This window comes from Montipora foliosa, chromosome 11 (genome assembly GCF_036669935.1).
Source record: "Montipora foliosa isolate CH-2021 chromosome 11, ASM3666993v2, whole genome shotgun sequence".
In the NCBI taxonomy this organism is placed as follows: Eukaryota; Metazoa; Cnidaria; class Anthozoa; order Scleractinia; family Acroporidae; genus Montipora; species Montipora foliosa.
In genome coordinates this window covers 35,402,679-35,428,051 of record NC_090879.1, presented here as the reverse complement: position 1 = coordinate 35,428,051, position 25,373 = coordinate 35,402,679, and the positions used below count along the sequence as shown (strand labels likewise).

Sequence of the window (25,373 nt, the reverse complement as noted above, 5' to 3'; positions counted from 1 at the left end):
TTAGTAAAATCATCGGCAATCTTTGTTTAGTTTTAATGCTGGTCACGGGAAAAAAATGTCCATTTCTAACTAACAGCTATTAAAATAGCTAAGACACAGCTAAAGCGGTACGATCCTGTGTCTGGCTCCTAGGAAGTGGATATGAGCCCGGTTAGCTCAGTCGGTAGAGCATCAGACTTTTAATCTGAGGGTCATGGGTTCAAGTCCCATATCGGGCGAATTACTAAAATCATCGGCAATCTTTGTTTAGTTTTAATCCTGGTTACGGGGAAAAATGTCCATTTCTAACTAACAGCTATTAAAATAGCTAAGACACAGCTAAAGCGGTACGATCCTGTGTCTGGCTCCTGGGAAGTGGATATGAGCCCGGTTAGCTCAGTCGGTAGAGTATCAGACTTTTAATCTGAGGGTCATGGGTTCAAGTCCCATATCGGGCGAATTAATAAAATTATTGGCAATCTTTGTTTAGTTTTTAATGCTGGTTACGCAGAAGAAATTTCCATTTTTAACTAACAGCTATTTTCACTCGATTCTTTCATGTTTTTCGTCATTGTGGTAAAGAAAAGGAAATAATATGTTAACCTGCACAACATTGAAAACACAGCTAAAACGGTAGGAACCTTTGTCTCTCCCGGCAGATAGATATGAGCCCAGTTAGCTCAGTCGGTAGAGCATCAGACTTTTAATCTGAGGGTCATGGGTTCAAATCCCATATCGGGCGAATTAATAAAATGCATTTACTTCATGCTTGGTCAGATTCCCATTTAGCCTACAAAGGTTTAGGTAAAGGCCAGCTTGCCTGATTGTGTCAAGCTAACATACCCAAATACCTGTGTTATTTTGGACTGCACAGAGATTAAGGTACAGACCCCGAGTTCCAAAGTTCTTATTTCTGAGTTTTATTTTTGTTATCAGAGCCACACCATTTATAAAGGCTTAGTAGGTATTTTTCCCCAAATGGGTCAGTTACCTTTGTGAGTTCTCTGTTCCAGGGAAGTGTGTCAGATAAAGAGATTACTCGTCAAAGTGGAATTCTTAACTTGTTAGAAGAAGGGGCTGAGGTAATGGCAGATAAGGGGTTTTTGATTGAAGACCTTCTGAAAAAAGTGAATGCAACATTGGTGATTCCTCCATTCTTAGGAAAAAGTAAGGGTTGTAATGTTTCTGGAGGTAAGCAGTTCACAGCAGCAGAGGTTTCTAACACTCAAGAAATTGCCAGACTCCGGATACATGTCGAGAGAGCCATACGCAGGGTCAAGGAATACCATTTCTTTGACATAGTTCAGCCTCTTGTGTTAGGTGGTTCAATAAATCAGGTTTGGAGTGTTTGCTGCTTTCTAACAAATCTGAAAGGGCCACTATTCTGAGATTACAAATCAGTTTTCAAATATTTTTGTTGTAGTCTCTATGTCTAGAATAATTGCTCTAACACTGTAAGATTGTGAGAGATAAGTGAGTTATATTTGGAAAGGTTCGCCTAAAAATGAAAGATAAAAAAAATAGGAAGTTGTTTAGGGGAATCCACATTCACATCATGTGAGAGAAAGCATTACAAAGATTGCAAGCTAGCTCTGTTGGTATGTTGTTTCCTTAATGAAAACAGTTTGGATACCTTCCTTTCTCCTTTAAAGCCCTGCCCCTCCGACAAAGTAATGACTGTCCCCAAAACTGATTACTTCCTAACAAGTGATGCGACAGTGAATAACTCCTTTGATGTACATTTATTTATTTCCAACTCAACAGTTTGTAACTTTTATCACATTACTACTATCCAGTGTGCACATTTTATTTTACAAGATTATGTAAAGGACTGGTAAATAAGTACAAGTAACGTACAAGCATAGAATCACTGTCAGCATTTCATTAATCTCTGAATCAAAAACTCGAAATAAAACTGATCCAACTTCTCCTTCATGGCTGTTTGCATTTCACTATCTGATCTAATTCTTTCTAAGTGATAGTCATTCTTGCAAAAAACAAAAAAGTCAACCCAGGTAATCTCTGAGAGAAGCAGGGGCCCATTCACTTGGTAGTAGTAACTATGAGTTTTTTTCAGTTTTAGTGCACCGTTAACTTCTTTTGGGTATGGTAGTTCGACAACAGAGTCAGCCAAAGAGCCTTCTATTTCTAGGGTACACCATGGATTTGCCTCACTCGGATCGTAAACTCTCCGGTCAGGGGAACATGCTAAATGAGGACATGAAGGATTCACAATATGCCACATGGATAAACATTAAGACGTGTAATGTCAGCATAGCTTGTAGCTGCATTTTCGTCATTGTCAATTCCATACTTCATTGCAGCTGTTTGAATTGTTTTCTTCATGAAGCGCTCAGCAAGTAACTCGAAATCTTTTTGGCGGCAACAGACATCCTTAAACTTACTTGCTGTTAATCTTTGTGCCCGGAGCTCGTGCCACAATTTATCATCTGCCTGGTTCTGGGTCTCTTTTTCATACAAATTTGCCTGACCAAGAGAAAGTTTTAAGCCATCTATGAAATTCTGCTGTGACATGGTCAGTACAGTGGAGTATGTTTGATTTACGGGAGGTAAGGTAAATGAAGGGGGATCAGGTGCTTCAATGTTTATGTGCACTTTAGGCTTATTAGACAGTTTGACTTTCTGTTGATATGAAAGCATAGACCCTTTTGGAACATTTCCAAACTTACAGCTTGCTTGACAGACATCGTTGCTAGCGGGCAAGGCACTGTGAAGCTGTACTGATAGAAAATTCCGTAGCTTTTCAACAACAGCTAAGTCCCCTATCACATTAGGAATAGGATTATAGAGGTTGGAACAAATTCCATCTGACCGCTTTGTAGATGAAGTGGGCATTTTTACTCTTTGTATTGTAACGTCTTGCACCTCCCCTGGATTTATTCCTTGAGATCTGTTTGGTACGTTCCACGTTTGAGGTAAAGACGTTTTGGAAATGGCGGGAGGGACAGTCTTAAGACCAAGTGCCTGATAGTTGGCCAGAAGATAAAGTAAACCTATTACGTGATTGCATTTGCCCATGCCTGCTTCACATTCACATCGAGCTGAGAGTACCTTGGTTGCAGAGGCCACTGCTAATGTGACCTGCGTGATAAATTGTATTTAAATGGGATAAGTACGACATTCAGTGTCCAAGTCATTTTTCACATAAAACTTGATAAGTAACAGACGCTAATTTCACTACCGTACCTGTAATTTCCAAGGTTCATCGTTTTTCCTTTGAGATTTGTAACTCCGAGCCATGATGATGGCTTCGTTTTTGCCGGAAGATTTTACTGTTCAAATGGATAATGTGTGCTATTACAAACATCACAAACAAAACCTTACAGAGACTTTAGAGAAGGCTACGTTTTGCCGATACAAACCTTCCAAGTCGAATATATATCCTTCGCAAAAATTACTATAGCCCCGAATCAACACTTTCTTCGGTACTTTTGCTTCTTGTTTTGCCCATTCATCGACAAATCGTAAGCTTAGTTCGGGTAAATTTTTCAAGGATTTGCTCCAGCACGAGGGTTCAGGAGTTGCAGTCGCCATTTTGCATAGCTACTCATGCACGGCTAGCCTCGTTTTAAATCCAATATGGCGGAAGCTCGACAAAGGTGTATTATTATTATTATTATTATTATTATTATTATTATTATTATTATTATTATTAGGATATTATTAAATTATTCGGCAACTCCGTACCTTTGCGCCCAGGAGCAATACCGCAAGCCATGATTGCCATGAGAAAAGCAACGCATGGGTCCCATGCCTATGGTGCTCCGCTGGGCGTTCTGGCCGCGGGAGCTCCGCTAAAAACAATGGCACTTGCTTACAATACCAAACAATAGACCCTATGCAAATATGGCTGCCTTTAAATGATTCTTTTGTTCATATTCAAAATAGCCCAACTAACCTCGTTTTTGAGACAAAAATTCTAAAGAATTTGTTATTCCGAACGAGGTTAGTTGGGCTATTTTGAATATGAACAAGAATCATTTAAAGGCAGCCATTTTTGCATAGGGTCTATAGCAGGTTACGATAGCTGTTACACTATTGCGTTCTTAAATTTCAAGGAAGGTTGAGCTTCAAAATTTGCGTGGCTAAATTGCGCATTTTGCTATATTGTTACCACTTTTGATACAACATGTTAAGGATGTTTTTAACGATTGGACCGTTGGTTAAACTTGATCGAAGACGTTGGTAATAAAACATCTTAAATATGTTCTAACGCAGAATATTTCTCGTTTAAACAGGCTATAAGTCTCACATGTACTGAGCATGATCAACCTTATATTCTACCACACCTGCAGGTGAAGATATATTATGCAAGCGAAGCAACAGGTGATTACATAAACAACCTGCCTATTGAAATCAAGCTTCTTGTGATGCTTTGAAATAGAATCCTCCTTAAAACTGAACACTATGAATTATTCGCACGATGCTTACAGACCAGTTTTCAGCTACAGCACTTCTAACCTCTTTCATTACAATGTTTACAAAATCCCAAAACAATTTAATATGTACCGAAGTCTTAACTTTCGTCACCCTTGATGCGAACAGGCATACGAATTATTCAAACAATGTTTAATTTGCACATTCTCTGCTCGACCAAAGGAAGCGACAAAAGAGTTTATTGAAGCAGTCAGCGTCTAGATTTCGTTTCAGACAGAAGGTAAAAATTGCACGCTGCAAACGGCATGCTTAAGTCCCCAAAACATCAAAATCCAATGCATAAAGTAGGCAACCTTCTTCGCTCTTTGAAGTCTTCTTTCCTGACCAGTTTATATTGGATACCAAGAGACAATCCAACTCAAACCTGCGGTAGCAAACATGGCGGCGATTCCAAATACCACAATACACACTGAAATAGGTCCCATAGGTTCCCACAGACTGAAGATAATGTAAGAAAGGTAAAGGAGTGAGAGTCACTTTTCTTTGTTCAATCTCCAGGCCTTGCAACAGCTTACGCCGGCAAGATCCAAATGCGTTGGATGGAATATGTAAACTCGTCTTGTCTTGACGCAACAGTTGGTCAGTTCAGCAGACCAAAGTTTTCCGCTCATCAACTGGTGTAATTTTGTAAACTAAGAAGCCGCTGCGGCTGGTCCTCGTGGAATCTCAAAACAAATTTCCACGCTAGTGAATATTAATAAAAAAAAGTAAAAGTGCCGTCGCTGTGCTTCGATTTGATTGGTTGTGTAGAAGATGCTGAATTAGACTCAAACAAAGGGAGTGGTATACTTTGTCAATACACCACACTCTGAATACCAGTGTTGGACACATTTCGACCAATCGCAATTAAGAATTTTATCGCGACAAGTGGCGTTCATAAGTGTCAAATAAAGACGCTAGTTTATTCAGCAGGTATCACAAGATCCTAGAAACTTCAATCTTTCGGTTGGCAGCAGCCTCAATGGTTTCAAAGAAAGCTTGTGTTTATTTGCCAAAACTAACAAACTAAGGTCCCGTTTGCGTATCACTGACAACACACCAACGAATGTGTGCATAATCATAATAATACTTTACTTCTAATTTTGTAGAATTAACAAATATCTTAACGATAATGCACACACAACTATATATGAAAGAACATAATGCAGATTCAAAGACAATAACATTCTGATTAATTTTACTATAAAAACGAGACTGTGTTTGTCAGTTCTTAATGAATGGCTTAATTCTTAAGGAACTGTAGCGCTGCGTCCTTGGGGGTGAAATACGAAAACCCCGTTTTTTTAAATGAGTTGATGAAAGTGCACCTAAGCTCAAACATCTTTGGTCTACAATATTAATCTCCCCATCAAAAGCAAACATCTAGAAATTTTGTTTTTTGTATGCCGGGCAAGACGCCAATAATGGCAAAACTAGTGGTAATTTGGACCCACGAACGTGATGTTTACTCTCGATTTTATGTCACAAACTGCTTTGCGACGCAAAATTTCTTCGAAAACAGGAATGCAAAGCAGTTTGTGACGTAAAATCGAGAATAGACCCACGCCTCTCACATCACGGTCGTGGGTCCAAATTACTGCAAGTTATGCCAAGTTTACGTGACTTGCAAGGGCACAGAAAAAGCGAAATTTTGGGTAACAATGCTGACATATGCTTGCTTTGGATGAAGAGATTTATGTTAAGACCGAAAAATATTTGAGTTTAGTTGCACTTTAAGGTAGATTTACCAGCATTAGAGAGATATATATATGTGAGCCGAAGTTTTGAGCGTTAGCGCCTTCGCTCTGACCAAGTGCTAACGCTCGAAACGTCACCTCAATCTTTCTCCTTTATCCACTCGTTTGACAAAATCAAATTTGTGCTTATTTCTGTTGAGTGATAAAGTTTTGTCATCTAACTGGTCATATTGGGGGCCTGAAGATAACAATCTGGCTGTGGTCAGGAGTTCATCAAGGGGAGCTTCCATCTCCACAAAAAGTATCATGTTTCCCTTGGCGCTGAGACAGCTCTGTTTTGATTGGCTATTACAACAATGGGCGTGCTGAATCTCCAATGGGAGGCGTTCTATAAATAAATCTACTCGGGAAAAGGTTGACTTTCGGGCCAAGTATGGAAGATAGACGCTCCCGTTGATGAGCTCTTGTTGTGGTTAAGTCAAAACAGGAATACTAAAATAAAAGTGATAAAGCAACCTTTCATAAACAAATAGAACTACTGACGAACATATATATATAGACCTCAAATTTTTCATATTTTCTCTCATCGTACTTTGTCCAAATTTAACTATCTACAATAACAAAAAACAGTTCTGACCTTGTAGCTCAGTCGGTAGAGCAGCGATACAATACAATACAATACATACTTAATTGACCGCTCCCCATAGGGGCTTTTCAGGGCCAATGAAACATAATCAACGAAACAACAGAACACAACAACTACAACTGTTAAGAATTCCAACTGGTCGGAGGAAACCAGTTGGCTATTTACAAGTGCAGCTGAGAAGTCGAACTAGGGACTACCAGGATAAAATTCAACAAGTGGTCAGAGCGGGTCTTGAACCCGGGATCTCCGGATCTCCAGGCAAGCGACCCTAACCACTGGGCCAAACTGGTGATCTAACCCGAAGGTTAGGAAGGTTCGGAGGCAGTGTGGCCCAGTGGTTGGGGTGCTTGCCTTGAGATCCGGAGATCCCAGGTTCAAGACCCGCTCTGACCACTTGTTGAATTTGATCCTGGTAGTCCCTGGTTCAACTTCTCAGCTGCACTTGTAAATAGCCCACTGGCTTGCCTTCGGTCAGTTGGGATTCTTAACAGTTGTTGTTGTTCTGTTCCGTCGTTTCGTTGTGTTTCATTGGCCTTGAAAAGCCCCTATGGGGAGCGGTCAATTATGTATGTATGTATGTATGTATGTATGTATGTATGTAAGGTCGTGGGTTCAATTCCCACCCTGGTCAGAGTTTTTCTCTGTTCTTGAGTGGGCCCATTTTCATTGGTAGGGCTAACGCTCTACTGGTTTACATGGGTAGAAAATAGCACTTCACATCACCCTGTCATAGTTATTTCCTCCCTTTTTTTGCTCTTATGTAACACTCACTAGTTTCGTTATCTTTCTTGCGCTACCTGCATTGCTTTGTTAGTTCATTTTCTCTGATTTGTCTAGTTTTCGTTTTTACCGGCAGTCGAGTTCGTTTATTGTTTAAGTTTTTTGTCAATCCCCATTGCCGCACAGATTTTTAAATTGTTGTTGTTGTTTTTTTAAATTCGTATTTTTGATTTTTCTTCGCTTTTCAGTCGCAGGTTTTCTTTATTTTCATGTCTGTATTTTGTTTCTTTTAGTAAATTTCGAGAAGTAAAAGGTGAATTGCGGAAAAAGAGATTAACACCTGCGGTCCACTGACGCTTGTCTAAACTATTTTCTTCATCAGCTTTCTCACATAACTGTCGCTGCCAATGTCTTTTATGGCTTTTTAAGTCAGTGTCGAATACCAAAGTTGTCAACTGAACTTGTGGTTTTACAAACGACGGATTGATCTTAGCAAGTCCCTCTTTAAACAGCTTGACACCGTTGTCAGCGCTAATGGAAATCTCGTCTAACATTAGGGAGTTAAGCAACAAAGATGGCCCCGACGAAAACATTAGGTCTGATGAGTAAAACGTAATGCGTGCGCCATAATTCTCAACACATTTGAAGGGGCATGCACTGTCATGCTAAATTTGCTGTTTTTAGGTCAAAACTGGGTTAAAATCTAAATTAGCACTTTAGCTCACACGTACAACATTCCTGACAACCCATGACAAGATATAGAATACATTTATGGCACAAAGACCTATTCGTATTTAATTTTTGGAGACTTTCTGAACTTTGACATCGTCTCCAAAACTCAGTTTTAAAAAAAAGTGGCCCGCTTTTTCAAGTTTCCATCCATTTACATCCTCTCCATCTTTGGCAGCAAAATGAACAAATAGCCTCAATGCACTTCAATGTTTCTTGGCAACAAAACTGCAGCATTATTTTTTGGCCTTCACTGCCATGCAAAGACGTCTTTTCGTGTTTTGAAGTTTGACTAAACTAGAGTGAGACTATCCCTTTAATTCCGGTCCTCTGCAAAACAATCTCCAACTACCAACTTTAGGGTCTGGACGGCAGCGTGATCATACAAGTGTTGATCTTCAATTACCTACATTTGTCCCAACGATGTTCCTACAGATCCAGTTGCAACGCGACATAGTTGCTAGCTATAGTTACTTTCAAGTGCACTTTTCGTTGAACGTTGTCATCGCCGTTGCCAAGTTTCCTACTTGCATCGGTCACGTGATCGCATTAATTTACCACGACATCAGGTAAAATTTGTATTTCATCTTGATTTGTTCCCAGTCTTTTTCGAGCTCCTGGCCTTATTGGTACTTTTTTGCCCATTTGCTGCGGTAAAGGTCGTGTTTTATTGTGTACAGGTGAGGTTTCTCCAACGGAGCCGTCTTTATCCGATTTTCCATGGTGCGATGCTGAGGTTATCCTGACCAGCGGCAAAGGCATTGACAGTTGCGCACCTGATACAATAGATTTAAAAACGTACTCTTTGTACCGGGTATACATCTACGAGACACAACCGGCAAAAGATATTATTACCAGTAACCACATGCACACAGGGTCACCTTTGAAAAACCTCAAGACTGTCAAACCCGTTCGATTACGAAAAAGTTTAGACTGCGCAGCCATATTTTCAAAAATTGTCTTTAAAAGTGCACCTAGCTTCCTAATTTTTTTGTTAGCCGCCAGGATGTTCTTTTGTTCAGGATCACATTGGTGGAAAAATTGTCGTTATATGTTATTTCCTCAACTTTCTGTGGATTTTCAAAATTCTGAAAATACGCGCAGCCGCCGAGTTTGAGGAGATTGAGTCCAAGTCTAGTGTGTGACGTCCGTTAAGGAAGCGATTTTCGCACAGAGAGACGCTGAGAGAGCAAGTTCGCCTAGAATATGCCCTATGGACAAGTTGCTGCGAATTTTATCCAACATTCCCTCGACTTTTTCATTATCTTTTAGCTCCTTTTCATATGCTTTTAACCAGTCTTCATCAGCCATCGATCGGCATAAGCAAGGTCACAGCTATCCAGATTTTCTTCGCTTTTACTTGGTGTCACCGGCGTCATTTGCAAATCACTAGGGAGCTTACGAAATGAGGACGACGACGGCTACGAGGACTTCGTAAAAATACGAGTTCGCGTTATTCATATCACTACGAAACTATTTCATGTCGTTTCGCGTTAAAAATGTGTAGCAACTGTTGAGGAATTAAACTGGTATGAGTGGGTTGGAAGCGTAGAGAGAGAGCTGAAAATTCCTCGTCATGTGCTAACGTCCTCCACAGAACCTTGAATTTGGTCATTTCACGTCGTCATTTAGGAGATGACGGCAAAGAAATGTACCAAAATGTAAAACGCACGTGCGGAGTGTGCAGAACCATTGTTTTTGCTCACTAAACCTAATGTTTTGTAGCGTCATCGTTGCCGTCGGCGTCGTCGTTTCGTAAGCTCCCTACTATCTTCTGCTTCAATGTCGTACTCCGGGAGATAACCTGATATAAATCTCCCCATTCAAATCAAACACATGTCACCATTGTTACCCAGAATTTGGATTTTTCTGTGCTTTGCAAGCCACGTAAATTTGGCAGAACTAGCAGTAATTTGGAACCACGGCCGTGATGTGAGAGGCATGGATCTACTCTCGATTTTACGTCACAAACTTCTTTGCATTTTGTTTTAAAATAAAATTTTCATTGCAAAGCAGTTTGCGTCGTAGAACCGATAATAAACCCATGGCTCTCACATAACGGTCGGCAGTCCAAATTGCTACTAGTTTTGATACCTTTTCGTTTCTTGCCCGGCAGACAAAAATCGACATTTCGAGATAAGAATGGACAAACATCAGTGTTTGCTTTTGGCGGGGAGAAAAATATTGTTGACGAAAAATATTCTAGTTTAGGTGCACTTTAAAGTATTGTATTGTTGAAGCTGTAGCATTGTAATTGTAATCGTAATGAAATTGCTGCTCTTCGGATAACTCGACAAAGGAAAGCTTATTTTCCCGGATAAAAGCTCCCCATTTTTTGTACCATGAAGTGGGGTTAGGCCATATACTGTCATGGATGAATGAAGGAACAACAAAACTGAAATATAATTTTGCTTTGGAAGCCAGACAATTCGGAGCATTACCTGAGTAAATTAAGCCTTACCTTCCGGGGAATTTGTGAAATCTTTAAGAGATTTGAAAGTCAGTGGAGAGGTGCCTTCTTGATGTCTTTTCTTCTCTGTTGCTGTTTTTCGCGATGCAAACTCTACGTTGCTCAAAATACTGTAATCACTGATACAGGATACGGCATCCAGAGAAACAAGCCTCTTATTAGTAGTGGCTGATTTGGCTATTTGTGTGTTTGTCAACTGTTGTTTAGGAGTGCGAGGACGTTGTGGCAACAACTTATTTCCATGATTATTTTGCAACGTTTCAGGAAAGACTTGAATCTCAGAAATATTCCTCTCATTTTTCATCTCGACGTTGGCGTGTTTTGGTGATAACTCTTCTCTTTTTTCTGCTGTTATTTTGACTTTCCCAGATGGACTCATCTTGTCATCTTTACGCGACAGAGCCAATGATTCGTCAGAGTATCGACGTGGAAGTGATAGAGACGAGGAAATCGCAGAGCTGCGCCCGACGGGTGACGGAGACAGCTGACCACCCAAAGTTCGCTTCAGAAGTTTTGCTTGATTTTTTCTGGAGGAACCTGAGGAAATCAATTTACAAGGACAAGATCTCACATACGAAGTAGATGGAATAATAGAGATAAATTAATCTTCTTACCTTCACTACTTTTCTGGTCACTTAATGCGTCATGAACTACAAAGAATAAATAATGAATGAGTGAATGAGTGTGTGATTGACGGAAGAGGAAAGAAGGGAGTGACAGAATAATAAAGGTTTCTTTCAAACCTGTCTTGCTTAGAGTTGAGGATTTCCCAATGGAAGCACGAGATCGTCTACTCTTTGCCTCTTCTGCAAAAAAAATGTTTCATAAAAAAGTAAATAAGTAATAAGTGAACAACAAAAACAAAAATAGCAAAACACAAAACTGAAACTGAACATAAAAAAAATTAGGGACCTCTGTCTGCGTCTGCGAGATCTTCTTCGGGGACATTGATTCCTTTTTCTTTAAGACGTTTAATGTGTTCCCGTCGTTCTTGTTCAACGAGATATTTGGAGTAAAACCACGAACGCAAATCGTCGTCTTCTGTGTAGAAAACTGATGCACTCTCCGTACTGAACAAACTGTTAATAAAGACATGAATCATCATCATCATCAACCTAATTTATACACAACATCTTATAACAATAAAAGTGGCCTTCCTAAGAATCGTGTCTAACTAACTACAAATCTACGACATTTAATTAATACTCTACAATAAAAGCATAAAAGATATCTATGTTACTTTTCCTTACATCGCATCGTGTTTAACTAACTACAATCTACGACATTTAATTAATATTCCACGATAAAGATATAGAAGACATGTATGTTATTTTCCCTTACAACTGACCTAGTCTTGCTTAGTAAAAAGGGAAAATATACAGAGAGAGAGCTGTCACCCCCGCCTCTATGAAACACGCGGCAATGAAAGCAACAAATAGGATTAAAATATCCGCCACTTGCCTTCACCTAAGGCGCTTCGTCTTGCACTTTGTTCGCAAACAAGGGAAGCCGCGACTGGCTGGTGACGAAAGCGAACCGCGAGGAGCCACGGAAAGGGGAAAAGAGAGGCACTATCCCCTTCCCTCCCTCCCTTGCGCAAACGCGAGAGAGACGTCTGAAAATGAGGCAGATCCGCCGCAGAAATCACAAGCTCTTCCATTTGCAAACGACAATCTTTACCGGAAGACTTGCCAAAGCGCATGTCATGGCTTGTTTATTAACCTTTCCCGCCGTCGCTTTTGGCGCTGGTTTATAAGTAACTGTTGGTCACGTTACGCTTGCTGATTTCTACAACACCAGCTAAAGTACGAAACATTTAAGTAGCTGACGTCGGTTTCACAATCATCGGACATCCTCTGACGATTTTAAGGTAATTACTGTAGAATTAAATGAGCACTTGCCAATGGGGTAGGTCTCCGTAATTACCTAACGCACATTGCCCCACGTTCGAAAGCCTGTTCCAGGCTCCTAGATAGTCGGGAAAGCCAAAAAGTAAGAACTGCGCGCGAAAAACGCGTGGGAGCTGGAGTCGAGGCAAGACCCCAGCTCTCACGCGTTTCTCGCGCGCAGTTTTCGCTTTTAGCTTTCCCGACTATCTAGGAATCTGAATAAACATCAAAGGTTCGTCTGTGGTTGTCTAAGAGATAAGGTCGTAGAATGGAAAATTTGTATTTCGCGCGTACGAACATGGTTAAAGAAAGATGTGCATTTCAAACCGTGAATAGACTGATGTAATTAAATTAAGATTCTAACTCATGTCTTACAATTCTTTAAGGAAAGAGTGTATTGTTCTCAAAAATCAAACTTGATTTCTACTGATACTCAATCGTTATCATCTAAGACCTCACGCCTTCCTAGATCTATTTTGGTTTAATTATGGTAATAATTTAAGTTGTTGTTGCCATTTGATCAACTATGGCGGTGGCCAACTAAAAAGCTCTTGCTACTTTGGCTCGGCACACCTATGAAATCATCGTTATTAATTTAATTCGATCTACTTTATGACTCTTTGTTTTGTAACATTTTGGTTGTGCAAATCATTGTTTATAGAATGTAAGAAAATGAAAGAAATAAACAATTCCTCTCTACCCACCTGGCAAAGTCTTCAATTCGCTTTTTTTCCCTTTCTTCCTTTTCCTTCTTCTTCCTTTCAGCGCTAAGTCGCGCTAATCTCCTTCTTTCACTCGCTTCTTTCTTGTTCTTGGTATCAGCCCGGTGTCTCCTCAGCAGCTCAGCAAAATACTCTCTCGGATTTACACCCTCTGGGATTTTGCTCCGCTGAGTTGCAAACTCCTTCCAATGGTTGAACAAAACTCGAAACACCGTCATCTGTTAGAAAACGATTAAAAAAGTCACAGCTCATGATTAAGAACGTCCTACATACTTCAAGCCTCAAGAAAATAGGGTGCTTTTTGATTTCCAATCGAAAGGCACGCGACACCTTTGTGGTGTTTTACGCTTCGAATATTGGCTACTACAAGATAATAAAAATAATCACTTAATTCAGTTATGCGACTAAAGGTCGAGAAGTGAATCAATAATTGGGGAGACTGCAGATTAATCAAAACGTTGGTTTGAAATTTTTCCAGCGCTGCTCTTAACCAACACTGTCAAAATGAGGCTTTAGTTCACTCTTGAGCAGATGAAAACACAGAGCTCAGTCAATCATATCCAATGATTGGATCACGTATTTTTCACATCAGTGTTGTCCTCCAAAACCTAACGCTAACGCAGATTGTACTTACTTTGAACTTGGTTATACGAACATCACAAAGGCGAAACTAAAAACGTTTTATTGGAAAACGTTTTACCCTTAGGCACGTGCTTTCAAGAAAACAGCATCAAGACTATCGACCAGAAATTTTACTACAGTAACTGTTATAAGCACAACCCTGCCGCTTGTTTAAAACATTACTATGCATTGCGCACCAAGCTTGCAGACTATTATTTACAAATGTGAAATTTGTACTGATTGCCAGAATTAGCCAATCGCTTCTTAGCCAATAAGAATTCAGATCAAGACCACAAAATATAGCAATGAAAATCATTTACACTCCCACCTTTCTAAGGTTCTGATCAAAAGCATGCATTCTTCATCCAGTTTACCTGTGCTTCCCTAAACACATAAGGATGCAGTGATGGTGTTCTTCCTGACAGTTTCTCCATTAGTTTTTCAGCCATTTCAATAGGAATGTCGATTTGAAGCTCGGGTGCAATTGCAGAGTTTAAGAAACAGTCAATGATTGTCTGCACTTTGCGGTAAATAAGAGCTGGTTGTGCATGCGAATGACACAAATCCTATGAAGAAACAAAATGGTATATTGATTAAATCTTTGGTCCCTAAGAGTGACAATTATGAAATTTACCCTAGCTAATGCAGGACGGATGCACTCGTCAATGGTGTCCCTCGTTCCCAGGCCTTTCCTCTCCACACCCCACCCTCAAGGAATGTGGAGAGGAAAGACCCTGGAAACAAGGCTGGTACTGGAATGGATAGAAACGCGACGCGCATTCCCACTTACCTTGAACTTTTGTACTTCAAGCCAGAAATGTACATTGCTTTCGAGTGTGTCTCCTTTCATTGCTACGTAAGCTGTAAACTCGCTACAGCTGTCGGGATGAAGAAGAGTCTGACGCAATGCAACCACGTCACGAGAGGACGAAACCCATCTGCTATTCAAAATCTACAACAGGCAAACAAATTGGTTTTTCTCAAAATGAATTCAATAAGAATTCCTAAGAACCTTAAAAAGTTCCCTAACGACTGTTACCTGAACAAGGGACAACTGCAACCAAAGTAACTTCAAATTTGGGAAAGTCTTTTCACGGCTATTTCCGATGTTTTTATTCCAGTTTTAGAATAAAGAGAAAGAGTAGATTAGTGTCTTCTAAAATACCACGAATTGGGTACTGATTGTTGCAAAAACGATAGACCAATTTTCCGGCCGAATATCAGATAAAGATCCTCCAAACAATTCTCCAATTATCCTCACCTTCCAAGCAGCTTCACTCCTTTGTAGTCTTCTCTTCAGCATGATGTCCTCTACCATTTCCGGGACACTCGCTACACGTGGTTTCTGTCTCTCTATAAATTCCAAGGTCTGTTTAAACAACATCAACCAGCGGCGTTCTATGCGCGCGCGTACAAACTTCTGGCTTTCCAGTATGACCGGGGTTCCTGGTCTTTCCTTGATTGGTCGGCCACCATTCAGATTCATTATCTGCAAACAAGGAGAACGAGAAAGCAAATTAAGTACTATTTAATGGGTATGATACTTCAGCTATCAGAACTCAATCCACATAAACACCTTGCCAGCTGACAAACATTGAAGTCCAAGCTTATCTCTTTACAGATCTGTTGTGACATCTAACTTACCAAGTTTCGTCCCTCCCTGGTGGCTGGGCTATCAGGACCAAAAAAGTATTTTTTGCCAAGCCAATTATCCCGTATTTCCTTGGCTTTTTTGTCGCGTTTTTCCTCCACGGAGTGGGAGATACGCCGAAATGTTTCCATATCGGTCCAAGCCATCAAATCCTTGATTCCTGATAACGTAAAAGAAATGTCGGTTCTGTCTCAAGAACTACGACGTAAGTTATTTCTCCACCAAAGCCAAAAAAAAAAAGGATAAACAGCAGAAACAATGAGTTCGACCGTTCAGTTAATAAAAATTAACTTAACTAAAATGCAAAGTCTTCTAGCGCCGGGGCAATAATTGAGGGCACTACACAAAGAAATCAAATCAATTTAACTCAGTTCAAATCAATAATCGGTTTTTCAGTAGAAGGGAAACCAGGAGTACCCTCTCGGAGCAGAGAACCAGCAAACCAACTTAAAGAACAAGAGAAGCTGCTGCATTCCCTGGATTAGTGTTTGGTCCTTAACAGCTTAATCAGGCCGCAGCTTCTTGTGATGTTTAATTGCATCAAGAGGGGAAGAAAAAGGTACCGTGATCTTACCCTTTGTGTGTTTGTTGGAAAGAAATTCCTTAAAATATTCCACCTCATCTCTACTTTTTATAAGTGTTTCAAATGTGAAGCCGTCTTTTGGTATGGGTATCGGTCTGTTAGCTTCATCCACTGATATTCTCTCCTTATCTTGTTCGTCCTCAGTGTCAACAAGCTAAAATACAAAATATACGAGGTTTGCCGAAAAAACTTAAATAAGCCAGTTACCCAAGGATTAAAAAAAAAACTGAGCTCTTCCGTAACAAAAGAGAATGACAGTTTCATCCTTGGGGTCTTGCGATGCTCTCCACAAAACTATGAATTTTGTTATTTCATGTTGCCATTTTGCAAGAGAGGAGACATAGAAATGCATTAACTAAGGGCCCTGGCCATAATAAAGACAGCTCCACCCACACACAATTGTTACTTCCAAGTCAGTAATCCAAGATGGTTGACGTATAAGTGCTGCTATTACGTCATTACGCACACTTCCCTTACAAAGGTTCTTGGGATTGGCTAGGAAAATTGGCATACGCAAATGACAAACAAGAAAGCTCGGTGTCAACCAGATCTAGTGACATCAGAGGTTACAAAGAGCTACAAAGTATCTGTTGTCACTCTTATTCAGTATAATTCAGTTTAGTATAATTACATAGGTGATTATTGAAAATTCTCTGCGCTGATTGGTTGAGGCGATTACCACGCGATCATCACTAAGAGGTTTCTTCAAAATGGCCGCAAGACGTTTCGTCGAAGTTAAAAGCGAAGTATATTTTTCAAATAATCACCTAAGTAATTATACTAAACAATTAATTATTATCCATCTCGGGCTCGGTGAATATCGGTGAATAAAAACCTGGACTTTGTCTCGGTTTTTATTCATCGATATTCGCTGAGCTTTCTTACCCCGTTACTTGAATAAATGACACTGTGTCTTCGCCGAGCCATGACCTTGATTTCAATGTACTGAAGTGTTCGCTCCTTGGGGACCTAAGCATTTGACGAAATAAGTTTAATAAACAGGCAAGAATCAAGGCTTTTAAAGGGCCTCCTAACTAAAAAGAATCTGACTCATACGGAATTTCTTTAAAACCATGCAGAAAAGTAGTTTTCCGGATGTCAACCCGGTATTAATCCCATTTTGCGTCGTCATGGACAAAACTACGGCTAGTTCAGTTTCCAAGTCTTAAAGCCGAGAAAAGGCAAGTCTTTTTAAGGTTATAAAGCAACAAGATTATTGTAGCGGAAAGATTGAAAGACAATCACTGTCACAGCATTTTGGCTGTTTCTCCGTAGAAACGGCGTTTATCTAATAACTTAGTACAGTTAAGCTCACTCGTATATATAACATTTGGCAACCCAGGGGAATATTTGAAATGAATTTAAGGAGAATGATTTATCCACATTCAATTTATGGAAATTCAGTTTGTAGATGTCCAAAAGATACCAAAATAAGAAAATAACTTGCCTTTTACGAATTTAATTTCCTCTCCAACTTTCATGATGGGCTAAAATCATCAGTGATTCTTGAGTCATTCTTTTAAAGATATCAGAGTAAGGTCTAAATGGTGATATTAGCTCTTTAAGAAGATATTTTAAGATAGAATAAAGCCGTGAAGATTTTGGAAGGTTTCAAAAGGGGTGAACAGCAAAAAAGCACAATGCGGCGCGGCAAATATCCACCACTATTTACATCCACTTCGATGAACAATTGTTTTAGTACATACCACACAAGTTGAATAATCAGCCGAGTTTATCGATAAAATTTGCTCCTCTGGAGCAGAAGCGAGATGAGAGACCACTTTTCTTTTCTCCGTTTGCTAAGAGGTGAACAGGTTTTCAAGTGACGTCATCATCGCCATGTTGGTGGACGAAAACAAAAAATCTTTCATGAGCTTCTTTTGTTCGTCCACCAAGTTCGTTGCAAACCATCCATTGTGCTTTGCTTGCTATTCACCTCCGAGATAGACAATCAAAAAGCGCGGAAAGCAATATTCACTTATGTGGTATATACTAACAACTGCTAGTCAACCTCACTTTTTCCGTATACTCGCTCCTTTCTTGTGACATGAGCATATTCCAAGGTTGCAATAGAGAATAAAGAACATGCTCCTCGACTGCATCAAAAAGCTCCTCATACGGAGGGTCCAACTCTTTACGGACTTGTTCTTGAATGATGGTGGTCACTTGAACATCCTGACAACTCCCTGGCACCACAAAATTGGCGTACATTGACTGGAAAACAAAACATTATGTCAGTGAATTTAAAATTATACGACCGTGAAAGTTTCCATTGTTTCGAAGCAGAAGCACATGAACCTTGAGGCGTGTAACTTCATCTACATCTACATGTTTCAGCACTCGGCAAAGTCGCTTTGACTTGTGGCTGTTTCCGCTTACGTGGCCTCATATACCACAAGCCTTTTAGAGACATCACTGCCAAGCCGGCCACTTCTGCTAGAGAGAACAGTCACGCTCACAAAGGACAGCCACAACACCTGGGACTCCATCCCCTACTCTTCTCGAATAGTGTGTCGGTTCTTTAACGTCCCACAGGGAACTTATGAACATGGCGGATATTTGTGAGACGGGGCCTACGGTTTGTAGTACTTATCCGAGACTTGCAATTCTCATCCTTGGAACAAAGCTGGAGATTTTAGGACACCAATTTTATGCCCAAATATGGACAAAAATAAGATCAAAGCTGCACGCGCGGGAAAATGCGCGAGCTACGTTACAAATAAGGAAATTTTAAACTCAAAAACCTCAGCTCTGAACCGGAGTTAAACGCTTCCAGGTTACGAGCTTCTGTTCGGAGCTATTAATAGATCTAGCATGCAAGGTCAGTGGTGAATTCCATCCATTTTCCTCATACTCAATCTCTGGACTCGTCACCAGTCTCTCACCTACACAGCAAAGGCTGGGCTTCCGAAAGGTGAGAGCTCAACTTCTTTTCGTGGGCGAGACAAAAGTGCTGGCTGCCAGCTCCCAGCTTCGTTAGCTTTTGTACAAAGGCTGAGCGTTTTAGTTTATTTCAGCTGTTCCTTCATTCTTTTATAATAAATTCCACTTTACCACAAACACAAACCTTTGCCTTTCTTGACAACAGCGACGGATTAAGGGAGTCCGCGAAGAAATAAGCATTGTATTCCTGAAGAGATTTCCAAAAGGCAAGGCAATTCAACCATGTCTGTAAACACAGAGAGAAGAAGTTAAAAACATGGCAATTCGTCGTTTATTGCACATGGCAAACTGAATTCTCCTCGCAGTGATTACCTTGTTTCCTGACTTTTGTAAAAAGACTTGGAAGTAGTTCCCAGTCTGCCGCTCATAAATCAGACCCTGGATCAAAGAGTCCAAAAGTTCGCTGGACATGCATCCAGTCTCCTTGTCGATAGAATTAGGTACGGTACTACCGGAAAAAACAGCCGTGCGTTGTAGTGTCCTGAATTATAAAACAAATGAAATCAACGATTTTTAATCTTTCCAGGGGCTACGAACTAAGCGTAGCAAGTCAAAGAAAAGTAATAATAATGCAAGCATAAAGGAAGCAACCGGCTGACCATTTTCAAAGCTTTGCGGTCCCGGTTTTTTTGGTCAGTGGTCAGCGGACCAAGATGGACGATATGTTTTAGCTAAGTTGTTATTCGGTCTTTCGTTCATTGTTTACTTCTTTAATTTACTGATGATGACGTATGATTTAAAAGCGCAACCCGCCTCGATTAGCTCTGCTAGCTGCAGGTTGCGCAGTATTATCATTGTAATCGGTATCTAAAATTAACTAAATGATGATGACGATGATGAGAAAAATTCGTATAGTGGTCAAAGAAGGATATCCGCACCAAAATTTGAAATACAGACTGCACGTAATTAGATGCACACAAGAGAAAATTAGATTAGAGCATTGATCTATTATCACTTTGCGGCCTTGTCCCAGCACAGTCACAAATGGATTTAATTTTTAGATACACTTTGCGCGCGAAACAACCAAAGGGCCGCCAATTTTAACCAATCAGAGGAAGCCATGTCACGCGTGACTACTTCTGCCATGTTTTTTTTTTCAGGGACATGACGACTGATTTTCGCGGGAAAGCGTATTCTAAAAATAGACTCATTTGTGACTGTGCTAAGGAGCCCACCCATGCCATAACAACACTCTTATCTAATTCACTCTTGTGAGCGTCAAGAAGTTTCCCCAAAGTTGCTCTTCCCTCCAACTTCAACATCACTCGAGTCTAAGAATACAGTCCCCCAACTAGTCTAACCACTACGTCAAGGTTTGATTGAACGAGTAAAGACACAAGATATACTTTCTTTGCACTCTAAATGGCAGTAAATGCAAATTAAGGGTCTTCGTCTAATAAAAGAGTTTTGAAGAGCACAAAAAGGTTGTAACGGCCCCATGAAAGTTTTGGCTGACCTCATCATTCGCTGCATCTTGCTATCGGGGGAGGGGAAGGGGTTGATAAACAGCCTAACGGAGGATAAGTAGTCTGGCTTGGGCTCAACAGGAAATGACGGTCTAGGTGGCTGCTCAAATCCATAGCCTGTCCTCACTGGGGAAACCATGAACTGAAACAAATCAATAAGTCAGATTTTAACTTAAAATAATTGTTTTTTTAAAAGCCTTTATCAACTGATGAAAGAAACAAGATCCCAAATCATTAGGGTTCCACGATCTCATCATACCTCCAGTTGCTGTGTATTTGCGTTAGTATGCAAATGTTTATGGAAGTGAAGAAGCCGTGGATGAGCAGATTTAGCGCGCACTTGAGGTCTAGAAGTCTGGTATCTAGTCCTTTGCTCAACAGTGCCGCTAAGGGGCCTAGTGATGGGTTTCTCAGGGAGGGCTTGAGTCATGCCAGCTAATCCAGGAACTTGAGGTAAGTTAGAAAGTGTGTTCTCTCTTTTCACACACGATTTCGGTCTGTCCTCTGTGAGTCTGTTGTATTCCACATCATGGGAATGGGATCGGCGTTGTTGATGCATACTAAATCGGACGCACCTGAAATAAGACCAGATGTCTCAATTCGCTTCTTTTGTCCATCCACCAGCATTTGCACATTACACAATTGCACCTCTAAACTGCGAGAAGTCCCTCTTTTGCCCTAGAATCGTTGAAACGAACGCGTACGTTGAACTTTCAATGGCTGAACGTACGCGTTCGTTTCAACGATTCTAGAGCAAATGAGACACTGCTCGCAGTCTATTGCACCTTTCGATCCCAGGAGATTGGTTACAAACCACCTATGCACGGTAAATACTACAGTGGAGGAAGGTAGCCTTGTGATGTACAGGAATTCTGTGCAGTGTAGAGAGTAACAACAGCATGATTTGCTCCATGCTACTGCCACAGTGTTTATGCTAATACAAGGCATCGCTCAAAAGTAAGTTACCACCCTCGTACGGGACGCGAATCACGTAGCACCCAACAACTCTCTCAGTAAAGTGGCTTGACTCTCGCGAGATCTTAATTGGCCTTTCGTCAAGAGTTACTAACCGACAAAGAAAATATACGTACACCAAAGCGTACCACGTTTGTGAGTAAAAACATCCAATACTTGAACGTGGCAATTCCGCGGAAAAGCCAGGAGCGGCTCCTGGAAAAGCAAAATTCTAGCCAACTTCGTTCACCAATTCAGACGCGTGCTAATTAGTTAAGGGAAAGTGTAGACTTTGCTTTCGAAGAAAGAAGTTGTGCATTATAAGAGCTTTTGAAATGAAAATAAATTTTAAGATTATTTGGGCATTCAAGTTTATCGTAATCTTTCGTTTGTAGTCGTGACTCCCCTAGTAAATACACATTTACAAAATGCACACTGAAAGAAATGTGTATTTGAAGTGCTAGTTATGGACGAAAGAGAGAATTGATCCCCGAACGGGAACACTTGAGCCCAACAAACTGACCTGCTCCCAACTGTGTGGCTTCAAAACTCAGTTGGTAGAGCATTGCACTAGCATCACAAAGGTCATGGGTTTGAATCCCGTTGAAGCCTCCTGAATCTTTCAGGTGTCTATAAGAGACAATTGCTTCAATTGTCCACTCATGAGTGCGAGGATCACTTCTATCTCTTCGTACGTTCCGTCCTAGAGTATTGTTGCCTGGTTTGGCATAACGCCCTTCCCGCCTATCTGTCTAGTGAAATAGAGCGGGTCCAAATGCGAGCTTTAAGGATAATATACCCTCGATCCTCATACCAAGGAAGCCTTACAACTTGCTAAAATCGCTAGACTTGAAGATAGGCGCAATGAACTCTGTATGAGGGCTTTTGATAAAATTACCAAAGACAGACCCTTGTCAAAACATCTAACCCCGATAAGGTCTATTGCCCATGACTATTCCCTTAGAAACTCTACCGCTTGGACGTCTTTTAAATGTAAAACCGAGCGTTTTACGCAAACCTTTTTGCTGCAGTACATATTATTGCGGTACTCTACAAAACAACAATAAATCACCGAATTTGAAGTTTTTTCAACAACCGCAGCATACAGATGTGAACCTTTCATTACCAATTTTTACTCTGAAACCGTCCGTTCTAATTAATTTTTAGGATACTTCGATCACATTATACGACGCGAACGAGATGGAATAATCGCGAATTATTCAAAGATTTACGATAAAGCAAACTTAAAGTTGTTTTGTGGTGACGTTTTTGTCGACGTCGCTATCGCAGATCTTAAATTCCCTATGGCGTGCACCTTTGGAGGGAAAATTGAGCCAAACATCTACACGTTCTAAGGAATAACACCGCACATTTGTATTGAGAAAAGCTTACCAGTAACTTAGCAGAGGCTCAAGGACATCAGGCTGCACAACGAATAAGCCATCGTAAGTTATCTTTGATCCATCCATAATGTTTAGTCTTGTTTTGGTTGCAGTTGCAAACTCATAAATACCACCACTTTTGCAGAATCTGTCTCGAATACTTTGCACCAGTCTAAGAGAGTGAAAAAGGGAAACGTTTACGCTTTTAACCCTAACGCTACGACGTGTCTCTGCGTGGCGAAGCCAAAGTTGACAAACCGGCTCGAGTAATGTGGCGTGGACAACCGTCAAATTCCGACTGTTCACTTTTAACCAATCAAACCCTCTGTGTTATTTTAATTAAAGCAGAGGTGGAAGGTCCAGCTTCACCATAACTATGCTTAAGAAAAATAAACTAAACTTCTAGGACAAAAGAACCAAAACCTGTAGTTTACACAAGTGGATACAAAATCATGATTTTCGTTATGGATTTATAACCACTTCACTAAAAATAATCAAATCCTTTCCTACAACGCCACAGCAAAATGGTTGAGACACAATGCACTTCCTTTCCCTCTCCCAATGTAGCTCACAGTATCTGCTACGAACATTGTGCAGAAATGAAATTGGGAGCGAAGGGATACCAGAGAAGGTGCCATATCTTTGTAATTGTTGGCGGCTTCCTCAAGTAACATTGGTGGAAGCTGTAGTAATTGCCCTGCCTTTCCACCTACCCTAATGTCCAACAAACATCGAGACATTTTTCTGTCTTTTTTTCTTTCAAGACTAAAATTTCAATTTACTTGACAAAAAAGAGGTGTACTCTTGTTCTTTGTGCCCCTTAAAAAGGCTATAAAGTAATTTTCAAATGATTTATGACAGATACGACTCAACCCCATTTAAATAATACAAACTACAGGGCTTTTTTTTTTCTACTTCTAATCAATCTGAGCCCTTACTTCAAGCAGGCCTCATAATGTTCCACAGTACTCACCCTTGTTTTCTGTAACCTTCCACAATTTATGCAGTTTTCGGTTTTACTTCTCTTGCATGGAAAACACTGAATTACTAAACAATAGGTTAGTTCAATGTGTACAAATTCGTTTTCTCGCGTTCACGTTTGCTTACACTTCTGATTGCGTTAAGAAAAGAGCGCGTAAGTACTACAGTATGATTCCAAACTGTTACATTGTGTCATTGTGGAGGCACCTTTATTTTTCACAAACTATACCTGTTCCTTTCATCTTCGTTGTCTATGAATCTTCCACTCTCAACTTCAAGCCAAAACTGCAAGAGTTTTTCTCCACTCGTATCTAAAAGAAACTCTTTGAAAGCATCTAAAGCCTCCTTTGTTGCTAAGTTATATGGTTTATGTTTGGTGTCCGATCCGTCTTCGCTCAAAGCCGATTCATCTTCCATGTCAAGACCTACAGATGTCGCTGCTGTACTACACCTTGTGAGCTTCGGACCAAAAACACCGCGAATACCTTGCAACGTTTGACCGCTTGCCTCGGTGATGTATCCTCCTTCGTCATCTTCATCATTGTGTTCTGATTTATTCTGGAACTCGTCTGGTTCGGAATCTTTCTGCCAAGTTTTTGCACTATCCTCACCGTCAAGTGGTACGAACTCATCTAGTTCGTCCTGAAGGACAATTGCTTCACGTTCATTTAAGCTGCCTTTCTCTGTTGTTTCTTGAATATCTTCCGTTATCTTAGAAAAATTATTTTGCACGCCAAATACATGAGAAGGAAGCTCTGTTCCCTCTGAGGACTGCTCGTTAACCGTCCATTTGCTTTCCGTATTTTCCTGTCCATTATGGCCAGAAAAGACCGGATTCACTTTTTCCCCGTAAGATATCAAGCGCTCGGTTGACTCTTTTGAATCCAAACTCCCTCCAATGCTCCTCAAGCTTAATGCAGGAATCGTCACTTCACTTTTGGGGCTGCTACTTTGGCAATCACAAGGTAAGGACTGCATTTCTCCAATGAGATCATTTGATATTGCCTGTTCCCCTTCGCCTTCCATTGGTGAATACTCAGCATTGGGATAAAACAGTCTTTCTTCCAAGTTAAAAACGGCTTCAGTTATTGCATACGATCCATCATTTTCAAAGCTGTGGGAAAGTGATTCCTTAATAGAATCATCTTCGACATCAGGCTGACGACTGGATCCTGCAATTTCCTTATCTTGTCCTTTTCCACCAGTGGTATTCTGCGCGATTGTTTGAAAGAAGCTCGGGCTTGTTCTTTCATCATCGTTTTCCGTCTGTTTCTCGTCATTTAATAATACATCTTTAGTCAATTGAACGCAAGCTGAAGTAACGTTTGTCTGTGCTGGTGGTGAATCTCCTACAGTTTCCGCCCCTGTAGTCTCAGGCTTGATCTGAAACATCTTCTTGTCAGAGGAAATGAGACTTTGTTTGGATTGCATCAATTTGATCTGCAATTCACCTTCTTCTTCAGCTCCATCCCCATTGATTGGAGGTGAGGAATTTCGCTTACT

The 25,373-nt window shown here is 40.5% G+C and overlaps 1 protein-coding gene and 3 non-coding genes across 4 annotated transcripts in view; 3 read left to right on the top strand and 1 right to left on the bottom strand.

Annotated features, from left to right (window-relative positions):
* Positions 1-145: 145 nt before the first annotated feature.
* Positions 146-218, top strand: Trnak-uuu (transfer RNA lysine (anticodon UUU)). The gene has a single exon. It is a non-coding gene; the product is annotated as a tRNA-Lys (tRNA).
* Positions 219-364: 146 nt separating this feature from the next.
* On the top strand, positions 365-437 carry Trnak-uuu (transfer RNA lysine (anticodon UUU)). Its single transcript has one exon. It is a non-coding gene; the product is annotated as a tRNA-Lys (tRNA).
* A 211-nt stretch (positions 438-648) lies between these two features.
* On the top strand, positions 649-721 carry Trnak-uuu (transfer RNA lysine (anticodon UUU)). Its single transcript has one exon. It is a non-coding gene; the product is annotated as a tRNA-Lys (tRNA).
* Positions 722-8,618: 7,897 nt separating this feature from the next.
* Positions 8,619-25,373, bottom strand: part of LOC137975776 (uncharacterized) — a 24,639-nt gene continuing 7,884 nt past the window's right edge. Inside the window, exons 4-22 of the mRNA XM_068822958.1 lie at positions 24,100-25,373; positions 22,900-23,061; positions 20,813-21,128; positions 20,544-20,695; positions 19,400-19,568; positions 19,212-19,313; positions 18,161-18,358; positions 17,030-17,113; positions 16,136-16,298; positions 15,555-15,721; positions 15,172-15,399; positions 14,701-14,862; positions 14,285-14,476; positions 13,272-13,507; positions 11,591-11,757; positions 11,422-11,484; positions 11,293-11,328; positions 10,670-11,215; positions 8,619-8,984 (exon numbers count right to left, since the gene is read on the bottom strand). The exon at positions 24,100-25,373 is cut by the window's right edge and continues 726 nt beyond it. Coding sequence (XP_068679059.1) covers positions 8,758-8,984; positions 10,670-11,215; positions 11,293-11,328; positions 11,422-11,484; positions 11,591-11,757; positions 13,272-13,507; positions 14,285-14,476; positions 14,701-14,862; positions 15,172-15,399; positions 15,555-15,721; positions 16,136-16,298; positions 17,030-17,113; positions 18,161-18,358; positions 19,212-19,313; positions 19,400-19,568; positions 20,544-20,695; positions 20,813-21,128; positions 22,900-23,061; positions 24,100-25,373 — 4,644 coding nt within the window. The 3' untranslated portion in view covers positions 8,619-8,757. The remainder of the gene's footprint in view (positions 8,985-10,669; positions 11,216-11,292; positions 11,329-11,421; positions 11,485-11,590; positions 11,758-13,271; positions 13,508-14,284; positions 14,477-14,700; positions 14,863-15,171; positions 15,400-15,554; positions 15,722-16,135; positions 16,299-17,029; positions 17,114-18,160; positions 18,359-19,211; positions 19,314-19,399; positions 19,569-20,543; positions 20,696-20,812; positions 21,129-22,899; positions 23,062-24,099) is intronic.